General features: G+C 40.2%; 2 protein-coding genes across 4 annotated transcripts; both read right to left on the minus strand.

Annotated features, from left to right (window-relative positions):
• Positions 1-965: 965 nt before the first annotated feature.
• On the minus strand, positions 966-14,390 carry LOC106578604 (uncharacterized). The gene is made up of 7 exons (XM_014157597.3): positions 14,139-14,390; positions 11,901-12,045; positions 11,519-11,632; positions 8,988-9,132; positions 2,395-2,543; positions 2,040-2,179; positions 966-1,450 (listed from the first exon to the last, which is right to left on the minus strand). Exons 1-7 carry the CDS (start codon positions 14,290-14,292, stop codon positions 1,257-1,259), a joined length of 1,041 nt encoding a protein of 346 aa, XP_014013072.2. The 5' UTR covers positions 14,293-14,390; the 3' UTR covers positions 966-1,256.
• A 274-nt stretch (positions 14,391-14,664) lies between these two features.
• On the minus strand, positions 14,665-18,287 carry LOC106578631 (uncharacterized). Of its 3 annotated transcripts, none has more exons than XM_014157640.3 (8): positions 18,086-18,287; positions 17,641-17,755; positions 17,388-17,532; positions 16,815-16,928; positions 16,510-16,654; positions 16,167-16,315; positions 15,587-15,720; positions 14,665-15,273 (listed from the first exon to the last, which is right to left on the minus strand). In XM_014157640.3, the coding sequence occupies exons 2-8, from the start codon at positions 17,744-17,746 to the stop codon at positions 15,128-15,130; spliced, it is 939 nt and encodes a 312-aa protein (XP_014013115.1). In that variant the 5' UTR covers positions 17,747-17,755; positions 18,086-18,287; the 3' UTR covers positions 14,665-15,127. The 3 variants fall into 3 exon arrangements, with proteins under 3 accessions (XP_014013115.1, XP_014013114.1, XP_082821795.1); XM_014157639.3 differs by having other exon boundaries at positions 16,510-16,672; XM_082965669.1 differs by having other exon boundaries at positions 16,167-16,242; positions 16,510-16,928.
• Positions 18,288-25,923: the final 7,636 nt, after the last annotated feature.

Below are 25,923 nucleotides of genomic sequence, written 5' to 3' on the forward strand. Positions count from 1 at the left end.
TGAGACCGCTGGGAGGAGATGTTTCCCTGCGATGGTGTGAGAGGGCAGTTTCTTCCCATTGAACCAGTCCTTGTCAGTGCTGCCATCCCCCAATACCGAGCCTGCTTCCTACCCGTTTATAGACATCGATAAGCCTATATTTTTCATTGTGTGCTGATGCTGCACTGAGGCATGAGCTTGAGCTTTCTCTTCCTCCTCTTTGTCATCGATTTAGAGTATTTCTTTCTAATCAATATCGAGGTTTTAGTCCTCCTAGATGATGTCCCACACTCCATAGCGTGTGCACATCATAGCCTTTTTGTCTTCTACCAAACCAACCTATCTTTCGCCTCAAGGCTAATAGCCTATCTAGTTAGCACACTGCTAGCCAGAGAAAGTGCGTGCTTTCTTTGTTACTCCACGAACAACGCGGGTCTCTCGATTGTCACGCTGTGAAGCTAGTGCTGTCAGTCTAGTCAACATGGCCCATGAGTGGTTTGTGCTAAATGTGAGAGGAAAGCTAGCAATTCTACCTGTGTAGGTAGAAAAGCTAGTTTGGTGTAACTAGCCTTGTGAGTTACACAGGATAGGTTTAGCCTTGCAGCGAGAGCTTGTCCTTTGTGTGGTAAGCTAGCTTTGAAGCTAGCGAGCCAAGTTAGCTAAAGCCTTGCGGCTAGGCCTAACCAAGTCTCGATAGCTAGCCGTGTGGTGCTAGCTAAATGGAGACTGACGAGTAGAGAAATTATTATACTCAAAGCAAAACCTTCCTATTGGTCAGCACTCAATACTATCGACAGGAGCTGAAGTCCAATGTTCGGCAGCATTAACCTCTAAACATCAGTAGCGAGCCAGGAATCTAGTCATGCTGAGGAAGGCTTTTATGAATGCAGTCACGTCCGCAAGGAAGAGAGGTAAGAATGACCAGCTGGTGAGCGAGTGGCTCCCTTTATGGAGGAGGAGTGAAAACTCAGTGAAAACCGGTAAAGTAAGTTCAAATAAAGTTTATTCAACATTCTGAATTGTTAAGGGACTGTTTGGTATTCTGGAATCTATTTGTTTGTGATGAATGTGGAGGCATGTCAACACTCTAAGCTTAGAGTTAACTCAAGCTGTAGCTACCCATCACCAAGAGCACAATGTCCATTCTTACAGAAAATACTATTAATCAGTATCAAAATGATTTACATGCAAAACAATTCACTTTGGGTAAATCCTCAACAGGAGTCGTTTCTGTCCTAATATGGACACTGTATCCTCTGCTAATTGTCTAAGTTATTTCAGAAGACAGGATTCACAAAACCAATTTGTGAAGCCATTGTGCTGTCCTTTCCCATTGGTTTGCATACAGTCTTGCAGAAGTCAGGTTTACGGTTGGGCTCCTCGGTCAAATAGTTGGAGGTGTCATCTGGGTAAAAGCATGCAGCGATCAAACGGATACAGTTCAGGACAGTTGCCGCAAGCATAAGGAACCCTGTGTGGTTGGGACAAGAAATACAAAGTCAAGTGTAATGTAAGTGTTACGTAACTGTTATTCATCAGATTATACAAAATTGTCTACAAGATTTTTCTGGTATTCAATTATGACTGGCCTACAGCGTTAGCTTAGCACTGTTCCAATTACAGTATATGTTATGTGACTATAAAATCATGTTATAATTGGCCAGCATCTGCCTACATTAAAATTGATCTGTTACAGAATGTGAGTGTGAGTGGTTGGTATTACTCCAGTATGTGTTCATTCCATAGAGCTGTACTAGAGAGCTCATCTCCTATCTTTGCAATGTGCAAAGTCTGAACAGACAAGGTTAGTGATTTACTGCCACCTGATTATACATTTACATTTTAGTAATTTAGCAGATGCTCTTATCTGGAGCGATTTAGGGAATGTTTGCTCAGGAGTATAATTCCTGCTGACCTGGATGGAATTCTGTGATCTTCCTTAACCCATAGCAAGTTCCACTGAGTTGAAAGTGGTGAATGGTGAAAGCCCTCAAAGGCACTGCATATGATTAAACAGGCTTTGGGCTAAGTGCGCCCTCTATACAACTCTATGTTCTTACCACAATATACTGTGTTAGGAGCAAGGTCATGGACACGATAGCTTCTGGTGAACATGGCTCCCAGGCCCACAATCAACACAGGGTAGACAGTAAACGTGTAGCGGATGTACTTGGAGAATATGAAGCTCTCAAAGACAAACCTGTTAGGAAATAGCATTGTTTTCAAAACTGAATTAAACCCCAGCTTCCAAGTATAGTGTACCGATTTAGTCAGTACGGTGTCCATATTAGGACAGCCTCCGTCTCAGCAGGAGAGACTATCCTAATAGGGACACCACAATGATAATTTTTCCATTCAATCAATGATTACGAATTATATGTATGGGCCAATTATTATTTCATTGTCAGTTATTACCAGATGAGCATCCCCAGGAGAAGTACAGTGAGCACCATTGAGCTGACCAGAGGATCAGGTAGCCCAGCCTGGTACCTCAGCACAACTCCCAGACTGACCAGGGCCTCCAGGAGAGTCCACCAGCCAAACACAGCCAGTCCGTTCTGGGTCTGTCCCACACAACACCAACACATCAATGCACAGTTAGACCAGAGGGACCACGATAAAAGACATATGAAACAGACATATTAAAACAAGACGTAGTATTTATTGGTAAAGGATCTGTTTTTAGAATATGTATTGGTGTGTTTAGATTTGTGATGTGGCCCTGGTTGGCCTTGTTTTTAGTGGAGGCTCTAATGCCTTGTTTTTAGTGGAGGCTCTAATGCCTTGTTTTTAGTGGAGGCTCTAATGCCTTGTTTTTAGTGGAGGCTCTAATGCCTTGTTTTTAGTGGAGGCTCTAATGCCTTGTTTTTAGTGGAGGCTCTAATGCCTTGTGAATATGGGTTAGGGGGCCGGAGGTGCGCTGAGGAGGGGCATTGGGTGACCATAATGGCTGGGCTCTCCGCTGCCTTCCTGGTGCACGGCTTAGCGGATGGATGCGAATGTGTGAGGTTTTGTGAATGGTGAACTTCCCTTAAGGGAAGTCGGAGGTGATACCTATGGTGTATTCAAGACAACTGGGAACTCTGAAAAATACGAGGTCAAATCATGACGTCAGTGATCTTCAGGTCGGAAAGGCTGAGCTCTCGTGAGTCGGAGCTCTCGAGTTGGAAATCCAAGTTGAATGACCGCTCAAAACTATTTTTTCCGAGTTGTTTTGAATGCGGCATAAGAGGGAATCCTGGCACCGAGCGTCATGGCTGCCTAAGTTGTTGCGCGTAGAGAGGCCAAGTTCAGTCTTTCTGCCATGCGGTTATGCTGTATTGTGTAAGCAGTCCCGTGAAACCAACCACCTCTGTATCTGTGTTAATGCCCAGTTGCCACACCCATAGCAGTATAGGGTGAAAAGAACCCTGGCCTGTGCTGCGCCGTGAGTTTGTACCCAGTGAATGTGTGTGCATATGTGGCTGATGAGGAGCTCCAGGTAAGTGGTTGATGTTTGCAGCTCATCTATATTGCACCAAGCATATTAAGGTATTCTAAAATGTTAAGAGAAATATAAATTAGGCCTGTGTATTTATTTTTAATGTGACAGATATAATTTAATGTGATGTTCGTGCGGTATGTTTGTCCAAGTTCATGTGTTGCAGAATGGTGTTTTGGCGCATAATGACGGTCCCCTTGGCGAACATACTGGCAATGGAGTGATGATGAGGCGCTCTGAAACGTTGAAGAAAAGATGACTCTGTCCCATTATACGACTGCATGGTCCTCGAGTATTTATTTTATTTAAGTATTGGATTGCAGTATTTTGCTTTTCAAAGTGTGCTTTTTCATTAGGCCTATTTGGTCAATGCATGTATTCTTCATTTAGATGTGTTTTTGCATTTTTTCTTGACCTTTATTTTTGATGTGCCTTGTCTTATTTTTTGCTTTTTTGTCTTGAAATGTGAGGACACATTTAAAAACTTTGGGGGGGGGGGGGGGGGGTAAACATGTAACATGCATGAGCTCTTGAATGCAGCCTCATAGACTGGTAGAACAGGTGTTCCTTATTGTTTATTAACTACGTGGCCTCTAGTATAAATGATTGGCTATCAGTTCAATCATGGGATACCCTTGCCTTGTGTTGATTGGCGTGCACTGGAAGGATGGGAGTGGTGGTGTTTTTTTAATTCAAATTAAGTAAAATTATTGTTATGGCAATATCCTTTTCCATATTCACAAAAAGCACATTTCTCTCAAATTTGGTGCGCATATTTGATTAAATCCCTGCTGGTGAGCATTTCTCCTTTGCCAAGATAATCCAATTGATAAAATCATGTTTAAATTGGAGAAAAAATATTTTAAAAATGTATAATCTTTGTAAATGATATCATAAATAGGACTGGTGGAGTTGTCACACACGCAGCTAACATACACATTCTGAAATGTCTGCGCTACTCAAAATTATAACCAACTAATTGCAGCATTACCGCAAAAATTGAAGAGGCAAGTGGAAGGGGGAGAAAGTAAGGGACTTTTCTGTCGGCCCTGCATTAAAGATCAATATTGGTTAAACAGAATTCGGATAAATAAGAAAGTATATCTGTTTAATTTAAGTACCAACAAATTGACAGCTGTGCCATATAGATTGCAAAATAGTTGGGAAGAGATTTTTGGTTTATGGACTGATACACAAAACAACGCTGGATTCAAAACTTTGAGTTTTTCAATTTCAATTAATATACAACATTTTTGGCATCAATACAATGTTAAATATATGGGGGATACAACTATTCCAGCACTACAGATTTTTCTGTGAAGAGACTGTAACGCCCTGGCCATAGAGAGGGGTTTTTTGTTCTTTATTTTGGTTAGGCCAGGGTGTTACATTGGGTGGGCGTTCTATGTTCTGTTTCTATGTGTTTGTATTTCTTTGTTTTGGGCCGTGTGTGGCTCCCAAATCAGGCACAGCTGAAGTTCGTTGCTGTTGATTGGGAGTCACACATAAGTGCATGTTTTTCCGTTGGGGTTTTGTGGGTAATTGTTTCTGTGTAGTGTGTTTCACCTGACAGGACTGTGTTGGCTGTCAGTTCCTTGTTTTGTTTGAATAGTGTTACGGCAATAATTAAATATGTTGAACACTAACTCTGCTGCGTTTTGGTCCACTCTCTCTAAATGCAGTCGAGACAGAATCATTAGATAGTTTGTTTTGGTATTGTCCATATGTAGCTTGTTTTTGGTCGCAGGTTCAGGAATGGCTGAAGAATTGCAACATTTACCTGGAGCTAACTCTGCAAATAGCACTGCTGGGTGATTTAAAAAGTCATAGTCAATCGATCAATAATATAATAATACTCTTAGAAAAAATGTTATCTTTCATTTACAATCTGTAGAAACTATGTGAATAGAAAGGTTCAGAACTTTTGTGAAACATCAGAGCACAGTTGAAAAATATATGGCAAACAGAAATCAAAACTGGATGGTGTTCAGAGATAGATGGGAGGGTTTGAGTGGAGCTGAAGGGTGGGACTCAAAATAAGAAGAGAACTAATGTAAAATATACTGTGTCTGTAAAATGTATTTTCTGTCTGTTCAGAATGTTTGTGAAATAGCACAGTTGAAAAATATGGCAAATAGAAATCAACACTGGATGGTCTTCAGAAATAGATGGCAGGGGTTGAGGGTAGATGAAGGATAGGACTAAAAACAAATCAAAGATAACTACTGTATATACTGTGTCTGTAAAATGTACAGTACCAGTCAAAAGTTTGGACACACCTTCTCATTTAAGGGTTTTTCTTTATTTGTTTTACTATTTTCTACATTGTAGAATAATAATGAAGACATCAACTATGAAATAACACATATGGAATCATGTAGCAACCAAAAAAGTTTTAAACAAATCAAAATATGTTTATATTTTAGATTCTTTAAAGTAGTCTCCTTTTGTCTTGACAGCTTTGCACACTCTTGGCATTCTCTCAGACTGCTTCATGAGGTAGTCACCTGGAATGCATTTCAATTAACAGGTGTGCCTTGTTAAAAGTACATTTGTGGAGTTTCTTTCCTTCTTAATGCATTTGAGTCAGTCAGTTGTGTTGTGACAATGTAGGGATGGTATACAGAAGATAGCCCTATTTGGTAAAAGATCAAGTCCATATTACGGCAAGAACAGATGAAATTAACAAAGGGAAAGGACAGTCCATCATGAAGGTCAGTCAATCCGGAAAATGTCAAGAACTTTGAAAGTTTCTTCAAGTGCAGTTGCAAAAACCATCAAGTGCTATGATGAAACTGGCTCTCATGAGGACCACCACAGGAAAGGAAGACCCAGAGTTACCTCTGCTGCAGAAGATAAGTTCCTTAGTTACCAGCCTCAGAATTGCAGCCCAAATAAATGCTTCACAGAGTAACAGACACATTTCAACATCAACTGTACAGAGGAGACTGCGTGAATCAGGCCGAATTGCTGCAAAGAAACCACTACCAAAGGACATCAATAATAAGAAGAGACTTGCTTGGGCCAAGAAACACAAGCAACGGACATTAGACCAGTGGAAATCTGTCCTTTGCACTGATGAGTCCAAATGTGAGATTTTTGGCTCCAACTGCCATGTCTTTGTGAGACGCAGAGTAGGTAAACGGATGATCTCCGCATGTGTTGTTCCCACCGTGAAGTATGGAGGAGGAGGTGTGATGGTGCTTTGCTGGTGACACTGTCAGTGATTTATTTAGAATTCAAGGCACACAACCAGAATGGCTACCACAGCAATCTGCGGCGATACGTCATACCATCTGTCTTGTGCTTAGTGGAACTGTAATTTGCTTTTCAACAGGACAATGACCCAACACACCTCCAGGCTTTGTAAGGGCTATTTAACCAAGAAGGAGAGTGATGGAGTGCTACATCATGTAACGATCTGCGCTGAGAGTCGGGAAGCAAGTTCAGGGAGTGTTTTAATAAATAAATGTAACATAATACAACACAGAGACAAGAAACAGAAACAATGATGCCTGGGGAAGGAACCAAAGGGAGTGACATATATAGGGAAGGTAATCAGGGAAGTGATCGAGTTCAGGTGAGTGTCATAATGCGCTGATGCGCGTAACGATTGTGACAGGTGTGCGCCATAACGAGCAGCCTGGTGACCTAGAGGCCGGAGAGGGAGCACATGTGACACATCATTTGACCTGGCCTCCACAATCACCCGACCTCAACCCAATTGAGATGGTTTGGACCGCAGAGTGATGGAAAAGCAGCCAACAAGTGCTCAGCATATGTGGGAACTCCTTTAAGACTGTTGGAAAAGCATTCCAGGTGAAGCTTGTTGAGTGAATGCCAAGAGTGTGCAAAGCTGTCATCAAGGCAAAAGGTAGCTACTTTGAAGAATCTCAAATTTAAAATATATTTTGATTTGTTTAACAATTTTTTGGTTACTACATGATTCCATGTGTTATTTCACAGTTTTTATGTCTTCACAATTATTCTACAATGTAGAAAATAGTAAAAATTAAGAAACACTCTTGAGTAGGTGTGTCCGAACTTTTGACTGGTACTGTATATAGCATGTATAAGCTGGAAGTAGAAACCTAAGTGTTGTTGTCCATTAGTTTACTCCAATTAGGGGAGGGGAGATAGGGTTAGGGGGAAATAATGAAGGAAAATATATTTTAAAAAAATATTAGATTTTTTTTATATATACAATGATTTGGAAAGTATTCAGACCCCTTGACTTTTCCCACATTTTGTTACTTTACAGCCTTATTCAAAAATTGATTGAATTGTCCCCCCCTTCATCAATCTACACACAATACCCCATAATGACAAAGCAAATATAGTTTTTTATACATTTTTGCAAATTATACAAATGGAAAAACTGAAATATCACATTTACATTAGTATTCAGACCCTTTACTCAGTACTTTGTTGAAGCACCTTTGGTAGCGATTACAGCCTTAAGTCTTCTTGGGTATGACGCTACAAGCTTGGCACACCAATATTTGGGGAGTTTATCCCATTCTTCTTTGCAGATCCTCTCAAGCTCTGTCAGGTTGGATGGGGAGCGAAGGTGCGCACAGGACCTCAGACTGGGGGTGAAGGTTCACCTTCCAACAGGACAATGACCCAAAGCACACAGCTAAGAAAACTCATGAGTGGCTTCGGGACAAGTCTCTGAATGTCCTTGAGTGGCCCAGTCAGAGCCCTGACTTGAACATGATCGAAACATCTCTGGAGAGACCTGAAAATACCTAAGGTGCTTCAACAAAGTACTGAGAAAAGGGTCTGAATACTTATGTAAATGTGATATTAAATTTTTTTGCAAACATTTGCTTTGTCATTATGGGTATTGTTTGTAGATTGATGAGGATATATATTTTTTATCCATTTTAGAATAAGGCTGTAACGTAACAAAATGTGGAAAGTCAAGGGCTCTGAATACTTTCTGAATGCACTGTATATCCCACTGGGCACACACTGGTTGAATCAACATTGTTTTCATGTAATTTCAATGTAATTTCAATGAAATTGCGTTAAACCAACATGGAATAGACATTGAATTGACATCTGTGCCCAGTGGGATAGTGCTACATAATTTTACCTTAGGTCATTGCTGCAAATGATGCCAAGAAAACCTTAATGATCTCTAATGACTACTAAGACATATGAATCCGATATATTAAAACAAGACATACTGTACCAAGGTTAATAAAGTACTATCTTATCTTAAGGTTAGTGAGGTCATTGCTGCAAATGATCTCAAGAAAACATCTATTACGACCTGTTAGCGTAACTGTTCCGCTTGCGGCTTTCTTAAGAGCACTAACTTGTATTTTTTGCAAACAAGAAAAGCTAGCACTTCGGCTGCACGGGTGGTGGTATTTCAAGCTAAAGAGTAAGTTTAACCAATTCAACTTGGTTACATAAGGTAATTTTGCCCTGAAGCTCATTGGCTAACAGCAGCATGATAAAACAAGCAACTGTGGTACATCTTGACATCATTATGTAGATAAGATCTTGAATTCACCAGATAGCGGGTCCACCAGGGTTCTTTAGGGTTATTGATGGCCAGCCAGGTTCTGTGATTGTGCAGGTTTCGGTAGGACACATACAGCATTTGGAAGCTGTGAATTGGCATAACCCATTTAAAAAACAGGGATGGAAGAAGGTCACTGTAAAAACACAAAAGATGTTCCATATTTAGTATTGCCTTTCTTGGTTCTGCACATAGGCCCACTGTATTTATTTTGTCATATTTTAAAATCCCAAAATATGTATCTTAAAGGGGAAGTTTATATTTTAAGGTCCAATGCAGCTGTTTTTATCTCCATATCAATCATTTCTGGGTAACAATACAGTAACTTACTGTGATTGTTTCCAATTAAAATTGTCATCAAAAAGATCCATTTCTCAAGCAAGAATGTTGCTAAGACTGTCTGGGAGTGGTCTGAGTGGGAAGGGAAACTGAAAAATAGCTGTTATTGGCAGAGAAGTTTGGAACTCGCTTTCTTATTGGTCTGTTATCTAATTTACCGCCTGTGTGATGTCACCAGGCAGGCCAAATCTCCATCCCAGATAAACAGACTAAAATTTCAGGTGGTCTTTTCAAACAGCTCTTAAACTAAAAGGGTATTATCATAATTTAAACAATTTCACAGTATTATTCAAACCTCATAGTGTAGAAAAACAGTTAAAGTCGGAAGTTTACGTACACCTTAGCCAAATACATTTAAACTCAGTTTTTCACAATTCCTGACATTTAATCCTAGTAAAGATTCCCTGTGTTAGGTCAGTTAGGATCACCACTTTATTTTAAGAATGTGAAAGGTCAGAATAATAGTAAAAAGAATGATTTATTTCAGCTTTTAATTCTTTCATCACATTCCCCGTGGGTCAGACGTTTACATACACTCAATTAGTATTTGGTATATTTGCCTTTACATTGTTTAACTTGGGTCAAATGTTTCGGGTAGCCTTCCACAAGCTTCCCACAATAAGTTGGGTGAATTTTCTTCCATTCCTCCTGACAAAGCTGGTGTAACTGAGTCAGGTTTGTAGGCTTCCTTGCTCGCACACGCTTTTTCAGTTCTGCCCACAAATTGTCTATTGGATTAAGTCAGGTGTGATGGTCACTCCAATACCTTGACTTTGTTGTCCTTAAGCCATTTTGTCACAACTTTGGAATTATGCTTGGGGTTATTGTCCATTTGGAAGACCCATTTGCAACCAAGCTTTAACTTCCTGACTGATGTCTTGAGATGTTGCTTCAATACATCCACATAATTCTCCCTCTTCATGATGCCATCTATTTTGTGAAGTGCACCAGTCCCCCCTACAGCAAAGCACCCCCACAACATGATGCTGTCACCCCTGTTCTTCACGGTTGGGATGGTGTCCTTCAGCTTGCAAGCATCCCTCTTTTTCCTCCAAACATAACAATGGTCATTTTGGCCAAACAGTTCTATTTTTGTTTCATGAGACCAGAGGACATTTCTCCAAAAAGTACGATCTTTGTCCCCATGTGCAGTTGCAAACCGTAGTCTGGCTTTTTTATGGCGGTTTTGGAGCAGTGGCTTCTTCCTTGCTGAGTGGCCTTTCAGGTTATGTCAATATAGCACTCATTTTACTATGGATATAGATACTTTTGTACCTGTTTCCTCCAGCATCTTCACAAGGTCCTTTGCTGCTGTTCTGGGATTGATTTGCACTTTTCACACCAAAGTACATACATCTCTAGGAGACAGAACTTGCCTCCTTCCTGAGCGGTATGACGGCTGCTTGGTCCCATGGTGTTTATACTTGTGTACTATTGTTTGTACAGATGGACGTGGTACCCTCAGGCGTTTGGAAATTGCTCCCAGGGATGAACCAGACTTGTGGAGGTCTACAATTGTTTTTCTGAGGTCTTGGCTGATTTTTATTTTATTTTACCATGATGTCAAGCAGAGGCACTGAGTTTGAAGGTAGGCCTTGAAATACATCCACAGGTACACCTCAAATTGATTCAAATTTTGTCAATGAACCTATCAGAAGCTTCTAAAGCCATGACATCATTTTCTGGAATTTTCCAAGCTGTTTAATGGCACAGTCAACTTAGTGTATGTAAACTTCTGACTCACTGGAATTGTGATACAGTGAATTATAAGTGAAATAATCTGTCTGTGAACAATTGTTGGAAAAATTAGTTGTGTCATGCACAAAGTAGATGTCCTAACCGATTTGCCAAAACTATAGTTTGTTAACAAGAAATTTGTGGGGTGGTTGAAAAACAAGTTTTAAGGACTCCAACCTAAGTGTATGTAAACTTCCAACTTCAACTGTGTATATATAAAAAAACACAGGAAAATCACGTTTTTGACTGCATTGGGCCTTTAAAACTGTTAGATGGTTCCTCACCCTGAAAGTAGTCTAGCTGAAGTTTGTAGTGGCTGTTTAAATAACAGTAAACCATGGGTTAGAGTTTATCCTGGCACGTACACCACTTTCAGGATGAGAAATCATCTAACATTGCATTTTTAAAACTTCCCCTTTAAATGCAAAAAGTGCCAAACTACTTACTGCCTGTCCCAGAGAAACAGCCAGGTGATCTTTGCTACGTTGATCATAGTCCAGATCAGATAGAATGACGGAGGGTGAATCTCAGGGTTGCAGGAGACTGGACCAAACACATTCCTTTTGTGCAGAGAACATCAATCACAACTGAGTGATATAAATCACACATGCTGTACAGCCTCATCATTTAATTGTCATCACTTAGGCATTCAGTTAACCTTTGGAAGACTAGGGGGTGAGTGAGTGAGTGAGTGAGTGAGTGAGTGAGTGAGTGAGTGAGTGAGTGAGTGAGTGAGTGAGTGAGTGAGTGAGTGAGTGAGTGAGTGAGTGAGTGAGTGAGTGAGTGAGTGAGTGAGTGAGTGAGTGAGTGAGAGTGTATGTGTGATACCTCTGGAACACAGTAAAAAGAGAGTGTATGAGCCAAGCACTGTTCCATAGCCGGAGCATGATCCAGGTGTTGTCTGCCCAGCAGTCCATTGTCACCTCCAGAGGAAAGGACTCAGACACATTATCCAATGTGGTCATAAACAGACCTAGGGAGTAAAGCCATTGCATGTTCGGTAAAATGACTCTGTAGAGAGCAATAGTAATGCTGTCTTTTTGTAGGCATTGACTCCTCCATGGCTCATTGGCCAAAGCCTACAGGGAAAACATGTTTTTGTTGTTGAGTCTTTAGATAAACGCAGAAAAGAAGGTCTTTGGTAAACACCGGCTTAGGAGTCCCTATATGTTTTGGTCTTTGAGATAATCTTCATCAGCTAATGTCTTTTTGTGTGAATTTTTTTACATTTTTGCAAACAAAACAAGCACATAAAGGCTTCAGAACTCATAAAAGTCATGTTAACTGACTGATATTATCTCATAGAACAAAATATATACGATCTCCTAAGTCTGTGTTAACCTCAGGCCTTATTTTAGGCATTTGTCCCAAAACCCCATAGTTGCCCATTAATTTCCTCCATAGGAAAGGCTAAACGAACCAGAGGTAACTCATTTCCGTTTTTTTTTTTACTATAAACTAGCAAGCTCTACAATCCATGTGCTACAGTGTCCATATTAGGACAGCCTCCTGCTAAGACTGAGGGTGTCCTAATATGGACACCATACAGTTACTGTGTCTAACAGTAAGTATAGAGTTGCAATGTAATACCAGTATAAGCTCTGTGAAGATGAAGCTGTATTGTGAATAACAAGCCAGCTTATCCTATTGGCAATGGAGATACTTTAGTGTTTGGCTCCCATCATAGGAAACAGATTCACAGCATGCACAAGTATGGTGTCGATATTAGGACAGCCTCAGACTGAAACAAGCCCTGCTGACACAGTCCTAATATGGACACTGTATAACAGTGAGATGGAGAATACATCAGTATGAGCAGTAACATCAAAGACAGCACAGTGTGAAGATGTGCAGAAACTGCTTCTCCAATAGAAATCCCTGATCACACCTCGAGGTGATGTCATGGCGGCGTTAGCAAGAATAGCCCATGCATAGAAACACTTCCCCTGGGTCTGACGATTGTGTTGCGTAGAACTGCGCATGTGCAGGTCATCAAATGAGAGGCACTCCTTCGATATAAAATTGATTTTGACAAAAATGAAAGCGTGTCAGTTTTTCACTTTTTTCCCCAGGTTATTGTAATGACATGTTCAGCTAGTTAAGACATTGGCTCGAATATAGGTTGAGCCTTTAGAATTTGAGAAAATGAACAACTAAGGACACATTTGTCCTGTCTCCCATTGACTTTCCTGTTGAGACTCATCGCGACGCATTCCCGGAAGTATCATGATGTTGTGCCTCTGGGTTTGAAAACTCTGTGGTAACATCACCTCCAGTTTACAAAGTTTCCTTTCAGACGTGTCCGGATAGTGCGTTTATTAACTCATCTGCTTATGTAATGTAGTTGGTGACATGCAGATTAGGATTTAAAAATACAATCATTGGCCTCTCTTCAGTGCTGGGCTGTAAAAAGGTGACATTTAGAATGCGTGGCAGACCAAAGGTCTATCATTAGATAGTCATTCCACTGTGGATACATTGGTGTATGACAAGTTGTTCTAACTTATCTTCTCAAAGGGATCCTTTGGGTGACATACTGTATATGCATTTGAAAAATCCCTGCAGGAGATATCATTTACAGGTCATATTGGGTAAAATAGTCATTAATTACGACAGTGACAAAGTTATCATATATACAGGGGGGTCCGAAATTATTGGCAGCCTTGATAAAGATGAGCAATAATGACTGTGTAAAATACTCAAACACTGACTATATTGTATGCTTAAAATTCTTAGAAATTCTATTAATTTAAACTAAAACAATAGCTAGGATGAAGAAATGTTTAATAAATAGTATTTTTGTCACGCCGAAAGATTAATATTAAAAAAGTAGTCATAAGTTTAGTATTTGGTCCCATGTTCCCAGGACGCAATGACCACAACAAGCGTTTGACTCTGCAATCTTGACTCTAAAAATGGTGGCATTATAATCATTGCATTCAGGATACATCCACTAGCCACTGTACTCGTTTATCCAGAGTGTCTGCTGAACCAAAGTCCCTGATGCCCTCACAGTATTGCACTTTAGTACAGAGATGGACCAGGTGTCTGGTAGATTTCACTCACCGCCAGAGTTGGTCCCTGATGCTAGAACATGGAAGGTCTCGGAGACCACCAGGCTAACCATGGCCAGAGCGATACATGCACCGTGTAGGACCACATGGTGATGGTGTCCCTCCATACTGGCCTGGCCATACGGAGACACACGGGAGCGGTACATGCTCCCTGTCGAGCTATCAACTGTAGAACGCTCGCCTCACACACCACACTCTTTTATACACACACACACTATCTTGGATCGCGTGCATTGGACTTTGGATGATGGCACTGTTTCAGTCAGTGTATCATGGTTTACTGTAGCATAATAGGTTTACTGTGTGTGTGTGTGTGTGTGTGTGTGTGTGTGTGTGTGTGTGTGTGTGTGGTGTGTGTGTGTGTGTACATAATTTGGTGTGTGTGTGTGTGTGTGTGTGTGTGTTTGGTTATTTTTCCCCATGGTGTCTAACCAATGGGTGCTCCTACTATTGCACAGTGGTACACGGTTGTATTTACTATTGTTAAATCACAATAACATTTACAGATAAGTACGTTAGTAAGTATAATAATACACTTTATTTCTATAGCTTCATTCATACATTAATGCAGTCCAAATTGTTGTACAGTATGTCACCTAAAACAAAACGTCAAAACACAAAGGTAGATCAGATCACGGTATAAAAACAATATGGTGGTAGTTAAAGGTTAACAAAATAAATAAATAAATAACACAATCACATTAACGTCATTGAATTAGTATTGCGGTCATGAGAGAATTCCGGTTCATAGTTTTATCACACACAGTCATTGATATGATTTCGAAAAGACATTAGCATGGCCAATGAGCTCAATCTATACAGTACAAAGGCACTTTTAGCCTAAATCATAAATGTCTTGCTGAAGCAAAGCCTTATGAATCCAACACAGGGAGAGTTTGATCATGTCTCAGCCATTAAATGTTTAAGAAAACAACATTCAAACAAGGGGGCGTATGAATATCCGCAGCAGCTCTCTTCTTCCTACATAAAGATGAGCTTCTGTGTTCTGGCGATGTCCACTGGAGACATGAGCTCCTCTTCTCCGTAAAACGGTTTGTTCTTGTGCTTCCATAACACCATGACAATGCGTACAAGGAACATGACACTAGTTATGGCCAATATGACAGCTGGAAAAGAGATGAGGCATCAAGCATATTAGCCATAAGCGCCATGGGAAAGTCACTACAGTGACTACAGACAGTGATACGAGAATAACATTGACACTAGTCTAGTAGTGAAGATAGTGTAAACATTGCCAATTGCACATAAGTATACTCAGTTCTCATTATACTTATGTACAGTAAATATAACACGATCTAATCTTAAGACTTGGTATATCTACTAATAAAACATATGTACGGTGTCCATATTAGGACAGGCTGTGTTATGTTATCTTCCTCTGGGTGTCAGTTTAGGAGTCAGTCAGGACATAGGGCCTACCAGACATGATGTCTATGTGGGTACCGGGCGTGGCTGGATTGGCCACACTTGCTGCCAACACCAGGATCACCACAGGGTACACTGTGAGGATGTAACGCACGTGCTTATCCAGGTACCAGTTCTCTATGACAAACCTGAGAGAGTTATAAGGAGGAAGAAAATATAAATCAATAGTGCATCAATCCCATGGTTAAAAAAAGGGGAGAGAAGGAAAGGTTTCTGGTGATTGTATGGTGGCCCAAAGGGGCAAATTAGCTTTTAAAATATAGTGACAGCATGCACACAACGCAGGCACTTGCAACGCAGGCATACGCTGTCACTACATTTTAATCAAAATGATTTGCAGGCACTTGTTTTGTGTGCACGAGCTGTCACACAATTTTTAGAAGCTACTTTGTCGCTTAGGGCCACTGTATCATTATCTTGTCATGCCACTGTCATAGTTTATGTATAGGTTAAGTAAATCCACTGTTCATGAATTTGCAATGGAAAATCTACTGGCAAAGCTCAAATGGTGTGGTTTATTGAATCAACATCACTGAATTAAGAGGTTAGATAAAATGTAGGATCAAACTCTCACCATCCTATGAGTCCCAATTGGAGCAGAACTAGTACCATTATTGCAGCATCTGTCTTGGGTATTGGGGTTTGATGATCTAAAACAACGGTCAAGTGTAAAAAAGTAGCCACAGCCCACCATGTTGCATACAAAGCCACTCCGTTTTGCACCTGTAAAGAGTTAAAAAATACGGTGCCCATATTAGGACAGCTTCAGTCCTACTGAAACTGAGGCTTCATAATATGGACACCATAAACAGATAACACATGTCTGTACCGAAAAAGTAACTGTCCGGCACACTTGTGGAAGGTTTGTGTACACAATACAATGTTCTTGGAGAATCGTAGAAAAAAAGTTTTTGTACCAGTATTCGAATGAGCCAGAGATCATTGTTGTGATATTTATGGAGCCATGCTCCATAGACGACCAGTCCGTAGCAGGAGAACATGATAATAACACAGTTGGAGATGGCCTGTAATGCTGTGATCAGGAGTGTTGGCACCATCTTTCTATGACAAACACAGAATCTAGAAAACGTAATCTGTCTTGAGAAATACTATACAAGTGATTTCCTTGCCACGAATTCAAAGTAGAAACTCAAAAACAACTCAAAACATTTTAAAAGTTGTATATAATTGCACAGTAAATACACATAATATGATCACTTACTCTTTGTCGTACAGAAATAACCATGCCATATTCAAAATACTATTCACAATCCAGGACAAGTAGAATCCGTAGGGCAGGACAGCAGGAGTGGTGTACATCCATGTATAGGCTTCCCTAAGGAACAAGAACATCATCATGATAATTAACAACAACAACAAAATCACCATCACCATCAGCCTCATCATAATCAAAAACATCATCATCATGGCCAGAACTAGACCTGGGAATTTTGGAAAAGCTTCTGCAACCCTAGCCAGGACAGTAAAAATCACTCTTTCTGCACTTCAATTATTTGTATTTTTTTTGTCTCACCTAAGTTAGATTGCCAGTAAATACAGGCTAGTTAGCCTGGATGCCTCCTTATGGAATTGTCATGTTTGGCAAGACAGTGAGAGACAATGATTCAGCAATATAGCAGGAACCGATCTGGGACCAGGCTAATGTCCAGTGCAAAGTTCATTTCATTCCAGCCAGGGTTTGGCTTGGAAAATAACAAAAAATGTCTGAAGGAACAATGTTTACATGATTGTTGTAGTGTCAGCGAGAGTCTAGCTTTAATGGACAGTATCGTACCTTCTACGGAGATTGTGTATCAGATAGATGAACATGCCGATCAACCAGACGTTAAGGACGTCCCATAGAAAGAGTACCCATCTATCCGGGGTTAGGTGGGTTGTGGACTTGCTCAGCACATACTGTGTGGTTTGCATGAACGCACCTACATGTTCAAACACACAGGTTACAAAACATTCTGTCGGATGCAAAAAAAAAAGGAAGTATATTTCAAACAGATGTCATTGACTTGAAGTGGACTTTAAGAATTCACCTGTCCAGGGCCCAAATAGAGCCAATATGTTGAATGTCAGTGCAATTAGATAGCTGATTAGGGCCAGAAACATCAGTAAAACACGGATTGAAATGCACTCGCCCATGTTCAGGATCTGAGGACAGAAGTACAAAACTAATTTCAGTACTGACATTTCAATCCATTTCAGTACGGTCATTTTAGTAGTAATTTCAGTCAGAAGTCACATGTCATTTTAGTCAGTCACACCCTCATTTCACTATGTCAAAAACATTTGATTTCTGTGTTCTACCCCGCTGCACCACATTGGGCAGTTTGTTTCGTTCCACAATGTTTCTCAGATGGCCCTATTCAACATTATTACAGTACAACAATGCATATATTGTTCCTCATAAAATTCAGTTATTTGTTTCTAAACGATACTGTCATAAGACTGATGAACAGTATGTGAAATAGAATATCTTACCTTACGATGGTGGCCCTGAAACACTGTTAATTCCTTCTAGGATAGACCTTCTAGGATATTCTGTGGACAAAGTCAAAAACAGATTGTTCCCAGTTGCTCCCACACAGGAGAGTAGGTGGATGCAGCACACATTAGGTTCACAGTCTTGAGGATGGTCTGTCTGCTGCTGGTGCTGTCTCCACAGATAATAAATAGATCTGCCCATGGACGGAGAGAGATGTGGGTGGACGTAGCAGAGACTCCTCCTCTATCTCCATTCACAAGACCACATTAAGTCATATCCGAAGGACAATCCGCACCATTGTGTGCGGGAACAAGTCGTGTCATTGTTGTAATAATGTCAACCCTTACCCAACGTTGAATAGGCCACGGCATAGGAACACTGTGGAACAAAACAAACTCCCTTATGTTGTAATAGCAGAGTCACCTCAATGTTATGTCCCTGAATAAAAGAGGAGCCTGTACCTCACTCAGATATCTTAACCATCTAAATAGATGATGTATTCCATGGGCCCACAAGGTGTCAGATCTGCTCTATTCTTTTTTTATAGCCATGCTGTAACAGCATGTGACATATAGCCTTATACCACACAGTGTCACCATTGCGTTATATTACACCAGTAGGCATACCGTGCATTTAGTATTATTTCTGCAATCCGTTAATTCTTCCGCCAGACAGCATCGCCTGCAGCTCAATTCCTGTTTACATGTGTACTGCTTTTAAAACACCACTGAGCTCTTAACAAAAGATCCTCCCAAACCCAATGGCAACACTGGCAATAACTGGGCGAGGTTTCTTCTTACATCTCAGGCATGTTTTCTAATAAAGGTGACTCTCCACGACAGAGGCTGTCCTAATATTGTAACGGCTGTCGTAGTAATGAGACCAATGTGCAGCGGAGGATGTGTGTTCATCTTGAAATTTAATAGAAAAAGAGAACACTTACAAAATTAAACAAAAGACGACAGCAAAACAGTCCTGTCAGGAAAACACTCTAAACAGAAAACAATCACCCACAAACCACAAAGGAAAAACAGGCTGCCTATGTATGACTCCTAATCAGCAACAACGAACTACAGCTGTTCCTGATTGGGAGCCACACACGGCCAACCAAAGAAACAAACCAACATAGAAAAATAAACATAGAACGCCCACCCATGTAACACCCTGGCCTAACCAAAATAGATAACAAAAAAACCCTCTCTATGGCCATGGCGTTACAAATATGGACACTGTAGGGTTAAGACATTGTGTACACTCTTAAAAATAAAGGTGCAATTTGGAGACAAATAAGGTTCTTGAGAGCGATAAAATAAGGGAACCATTTTTGGGTCTCTGAAGAACCATAAATAGTATAGTTCTTTAATTATGAAGAATTATGAAGAACCATAGATGCCACGTCAAGAACCCACATTTAACTCAAAGGTTCTTTATCAGGCAAGTTCTCTAAGGAACCTTAAGAGCCGAGGGAGAACCATTTAAGAACCTCTATTTTTTTCCAGTGTACTGAAGGGTAATTGAGACTAGTCATTTGATCCTTTTATTTCTGTCCTGGGGACGAGGGAGCGGGCACCGTGGCACCGCTTGGTTGGTGTTCCACCTCCCGACAGAGCCCTCGACCCAGAGAGCCTACTGCGCCAGATGTTGTCCCGTGGTGTATGGCGTTTCAAACGCTCTGCATAATTAATGAAGCACTCCCCAGGGTATTAAGCACTTATGAGCTCTCACACAAAACACTGTCTCACACACGTAGAAACCAGCCAGGCAGTCACACACACAGGTAAGCACACACAGGTAAGCACACACACACACACACACACACACACACACACACACACACACACACACACACACACACACACACACACACACACACACAGTAAAGCTACTGGCCTATGATACTAGGAGGTAGAGGATGGGAAGCCATGCCAATCAGAGTGATAAGGATTCTTTAAAGTTTCATTGGTCATAGCACACTGACGTGTCTACTGGGCCCTCATTTTCTCTTAACAATCTTGAGGACTTTTTCAGGCAGAAGGGAGGCTATTTGGCTTTTAAATCTACCTCATGGAAAAACATGTGGTTATTTTTCACACAAGATTTCACAGGTGATGCCCTGCAAACAAGAATTAGTCGTTAGGATGTCCCCAGAACTTCACACAGTGTTATCAACTTACATATTTGACACACATCATTACATAGTATATGTTTATATACGAATGATTATTTAACATGTTCCTCAGCAGAGATTTAAAGTCACAACCTCTTGGGTCACGGCATTCCAAACTTCCTTCTACGCCACCATGTCTGTGTCAATAACTGATTCCACCTGTATTCATACACTTTGGACTTTAAAGTAGTTATCAGCTTCGTTAATAAAAATACACTGAAGATAAACTATTATATTTATCATAGTGATTCAGAAGCAACATGAAAATAGAATAATATGCCCCACCAACATTAAACTATACAGAAAACCCCTCAGCTTGCTGAAATGAAATCAAGGATGAGAGAATAGGCAGATTAACTGATAACTAAAATAGCAGTGCACTTGGCACTATTTTGCTAAGTGCAGAGATGTATTATAGGCCATGAATCTTAATGGGAGTTCTGAGAATGCTACAGACTTTGTGGCACAGCAGAATGATCAGCGTACCCGAAGTCCATTATGAGTTCTAATTCCAGGTGGGGGTCATACAGAAATGTCAGGTGATCATGTCAAATGTAATCCTATTGATTAAAGATGTGTACACTGTTTTAGCTGAACAGCGTATCACTTACCTTAAAACCCCCATAACATTTCATGACTTCTATTTATACAAAATAGCTGTTTTCACATGTTGAGCTGGAATATTCACGTGAAAACAAAAGAGATGCGTAAGGTCGTTGGTTCACGTATGAAACCATGTGTTCACATGTATTACAATTAGAGTTCACGTGTTAACATCACCTTTTCACATGTCAGGAGAATAACATGTTTTCACCTCATGTGTGAATTGCAGATTCACATGTGAAAAACTGTCATGTGAAAATCTAACTCTCACACGTGGAATAGCCTTTACGCTGGTGGAAAAACATTCACGTGCGAAAATTGAATTAGCAGTTTTACATGTGAAAAACTTTCAAATGTTGTCACGTGTAGTTCCATGATATCACATGTTGACATTTTGCATCCCCATGTTGTCACATTTATTTCATGTTTTAAAATGTGCTCAAATGTTTTTACGTGAAATTCCATGTTATCACATGTTGCTTTTAGATGTCACATTATCACATTAACTTCACATAAGATTACATGTGAAATGCATGTGGTTTTTCTAGAAGGGAAGGTAATTCACAGTAAAAACTGCATATTTCGTCTCAATCAGAAATGACCTTTAATGCAGCGAACCTTCCGCGATACTTTGACGATAAGATTGAATCCAGCTCTATTGCATACACACCATCTTTCATCACCCATTTGATGATGGATACTGCTCACGTCAACTCCATCACTATACACCACTATCCGTCACTTGGACTGATCTGTGATTCAAGCACTTTTAACTACATCTGTACATCATCCAAGGCAAAGGCCACTGAAGTCATCTAAATCATTAGATTTAGTTGGAAGTCGGAAGTTTACATACACCTTAGCCAAATGCATTAAAACTCAGTTTTTCACAATTCCTGACATTTAATCCTAGTAAAAATTCCCTGTCTTAGGTCAGTTAGGATCACCACCTTATTTTAAAAATGTGAAATGTCAGATTAATAGTAGAGAGAATGATTTATTTCAGCTATTATTTCGTTCATCACATTCCCACTGGGTGAGAAGTTTACATACACTCAATTAGTATTTGGTAGCATTGGGTCAAACATTGGGTCAAACATTTCGGGTAGCCTTCCACAAGCTTCCCACAATAAGTTGGGTGAATTTTGGCCCATTCCTCCTGACAGAGCTGGTGTAAGTGAGTTAGGTTTGTAGGCATCCTTGCTCGCACAAGCTTTTTCAGTTCTGCCCACAAATATTCTATAGGATTGAGGTCAGGGCTTTGTGATGGCCACTCCAATACCTTAACTTTGTTGTCCTTAAGCCATTTTGCCACAACTTTGGAAATATGCTTGGGGTCATTGTCCATTTGGTAGACCCATTTGCAACCAAGCTTTAACTTCCTGACTGATGTCTTGAGATGTTGCTTCAATTAATCCACATAGTTTTCCATCCTCATGATGCCATCTATTTTGTGAAATGCACCAGTCCCTCCTGCAGCAAAGCACCCCCACAACATGATGCTGCACCCCCGTGCTTCACGGTTGGGATGATGTTCTTTGGCTTGCAAGCCTCCCCCTTTTTCCTCCAAACATAATGATGGTCATTATGGCCAAACAGTTCTATTTTTGTTTCAACAGACCAGAGGACATTTCTCCCCATGCGCAGTTGCAAATCGTAGTCTGGCTTTTTTATGGCAGTTTTGGAGCAGTGGCTTCTTCCTTGCTGAGCGGCCTTTCAGGTTATTTCGATATAGGACTTGTTTACTGTGGATATAGATACTTTTGTACCTGTTTCCTCCAGCATCTTCACAAGGTCCTTTGCTATTGTTCTGGGATTGATTTGCACTTTTCACACCAAAGTTCGTTCATCTATAGGAGACAGAAAGCGTCTCCTTCCTGAGTGGTATGATGGCAGCGTGGTCGCATAGTGTTTATACTTGCGTACTGTTGTTTGAGCAGATGAACGTGGTACCTTCAGGCATTTGGAAATTGCTCCCAAGGATGAACCAGACTTGTAGAGGTCTACAATGTTTTTCTGAGGTCTTGGCTGATTTCTGTTGATTTTCCCATAATGTCAAGCAAAGAGGCACTAGGTTTGAAGGTATGTCTTGAAATACATTCACAAGTACTCCTCCAATTGACTCAAATGATGTCAATTAGCCTATCAGAAGCTTCTAAAGCCATGACATCATTTTCTGGAATTTTCCAAGCTGTTTGAAGGCACAGTCAACTTAGTGTATGTAAACTTCTGACCCACTGGAATTGTGATACAGTGAAATAATCTGTCTGTAAACAATTGTTGGAAAAATGACTTGTGTCATGCGCAAAGAGGATGTCCCAAACGACTTGCCAAAACTATAGTTTGTTTACAAGACATTTGTGGGGTGGTTGAAAAACGAGTTTTAATGACTCCAACCTAAGTGTATGTAAACTTCCAACTTCAACTGTATCTGCACAATCTAAGACTGTAGGTTTTATTGACAGAGACCATCAAATCTTATTTGTATGGTGTCCATACTAAGAAAGCCTCAGTTTCAGCAGGACTGTTGAGACCGAGGCTGTCCTAAAATGGACACAGTGTGTAGTTCTTTAAATAATATCACAATCCTTAAAAACTGCACCATGAAATGCCAGAATAAACACTACTCTGTTTTGAAACAGACATTGCGGAAAGAATCTACAAAGAATAGGTTCCGCAATGGCTACAACAATGATGCCTTACAGTCTTAAATCAATACAATTACACTCTTAAAAATAAAGGTACCAGTTGGAACGAAATAAGGTTCTTGAGTGTGATGCCTTAGGTGACAATTGTAAGGTCTCTGAAGAACCAAAAATGGGAAGGTTCTTTTAAGAACCACACACAAATCAAAAGCCAGAAATGTTTCAGCCCTCCAGGACAGGAATTGAACAGCCCTGCTGTAGGGTTTTAAGCCTTATTTGCATATTTCCCAGGGTGTTTGCTAGTGACAGAAACATGGTTATTGCATTAATACATTTTCAGTCCTATGGCCTTCACCAAGTTAGATCCTGAGTGTTAATTGATCTATTTACAGTGTTAATTTAACTCTTGAATCAACATTGGAAATGTTGCACTGAAAAATCAACACTAGGCAACACTGGCCAATTTGCTGTGTGCTATGAAAGGGACAGATCTCAAAGGTTCTTTATCGTGCAACAGTACTCCAAGGGCCCTTAATGGTCCAGAGCACTCATTCTGATACCCATATAAAATAGCCTTTTGAGTGACTAAAATTGCACCCATAATATTTGTTTTGTATATAAACCCAATAAAATTGACTTAAATGACAGCTCTTTAAAATGCCTATGTCAAGAAACTTGGATGGAGTAAAATCATCTCAAGCTAATTTGGTCATTCACAAAGCAACTCAAAAAAGCTTTTAAATTTCATCAATTATGTAAAAAAAAATGTCTTCATGTCCCGTTTGGCATGTCTCTTGTGATGTGATTCACAGCCGCGCTGACAGATGTGTTGACATGGCCCTAATAACGTTGCATTGTTGCCATGGTTAAAGCCAGGGATGGACATAAATTACAAATTACAATTACAAAATACCCTAAAGACCAATGTATCAAAATCATTTTGCAAAGTATTGTATTTCATTAAAATGTGTGTATTTTGTAATTGAAAATACAAAAATACATTTGCAAGTAGCCGGCTGAACAGCAAAAAACATTCTCAGTAACGGTTACTTTAACTTCTTACTTGCTCTGACTGTGATATATTGTTGTTTATCTACTTTAGTTGAATGCACTGTCACTTTGAATAAGAGCGTCTGCTGAATAACCAATATTTAAATGTATATGTGAAAATGAAGAACTGTCATTGTTTCAGCATGGAGCTAATTAGAGTAATACTCAGTATTCTTGGCTATTGTTAATTTTTACATAACATATAGTTCATTATTAAGCAGTCTCACTCACTCACTCACTCACTCACTCACTCACTCACTCACTCACTCACTCACTCACTCACTCACTCACTCACTCACTCACTCACTCACTCACTCACTCACTCACTCACTCACTCACTCACTCAAAGTTAAGCCTTAGCCAGTGTCCTGTTTGACTCCTACATGCACAGTTTAATAATGAAGGGCCGTGACTAACGAGCTGTGTGTTTTCAAATTCTTGTTTACCCTCTATCTCTCACTTTAGATGGCGTGTGACTTTCACGCTAAATCTGTGTCAGACATTCGCTTTCCTTCTGGAATGAATGCAACACCCAGTGACCAATAGTGTGGGCTTGACAGAGATTACAAATGACGATGAAAAAGACAACTGTGGTGAGATTCTATGCTTGATGTAAATGAGCTACAGAGCCGTATGGCTCGTGTTTTGGACAATGTGTTCTATTTTGCACATCACCTCAATCAGTATACTTCCTATTACTGTAGCTTCAATTAGGGTTAAGTGCCTTGCTCAAGGGCACCGTAACAGCTTTTTTACCTAGTTGGCTCGGGGCTTCGAACTAGTGACCTTTAGGTTATTGGCCAAATGCTCTTAAATTGCTAGGCTACCTGCTGACACACACACACACACACACACACACACACACACACACACACACACACACACACACACACACACACACACACACACACACACACACACACACACACACACACACACACACACACACACACACACACACACACACACACACACACACACGATGAATAAATGTTTTTTACAATTGTTTGTTATCAATATCTATGTTTTTGCATGTTTATTGATTAATTAATTTTACGCTACTCAAATATAAATAACATTTTTCTAAACCATTCCAATCTGTTACTTGGATTTATTGCACCCATTACGGAAATGGTTGTTCCAGTTGAGATGTTTAAGCCAGTTTCATGTCTTCATCTTCCCAACCCTGGCACTGGCAGTCATTTTAAATGCAGGTTGCACAAGTTTCAGGCAAATGTACTAGGGTAAATGCAGGCCTTATGAAATATAGTGCATTCAGAAAGTATCCCTTTGCTATGAGACTTGAAATTGAGCCCAGGTACATCCTGTTTCCATTGATCATCCTTGATGTTTCTACAACTTGATTGGA

This window comes from Salmo salar, chromosome 19, assembly GCF_965601325.2.
Source record: "Salmo salar chromosome 19, fSalSal1, whole genome shotgun sequence".
In the NCBI taxonomy this organism is placed as follows: domain Eukaryota; kingdom Metazoa; phylum Chordata; class Actinopteri; order Salmoniformes; family Salmonidae; genus Salmo; species Salmo salar.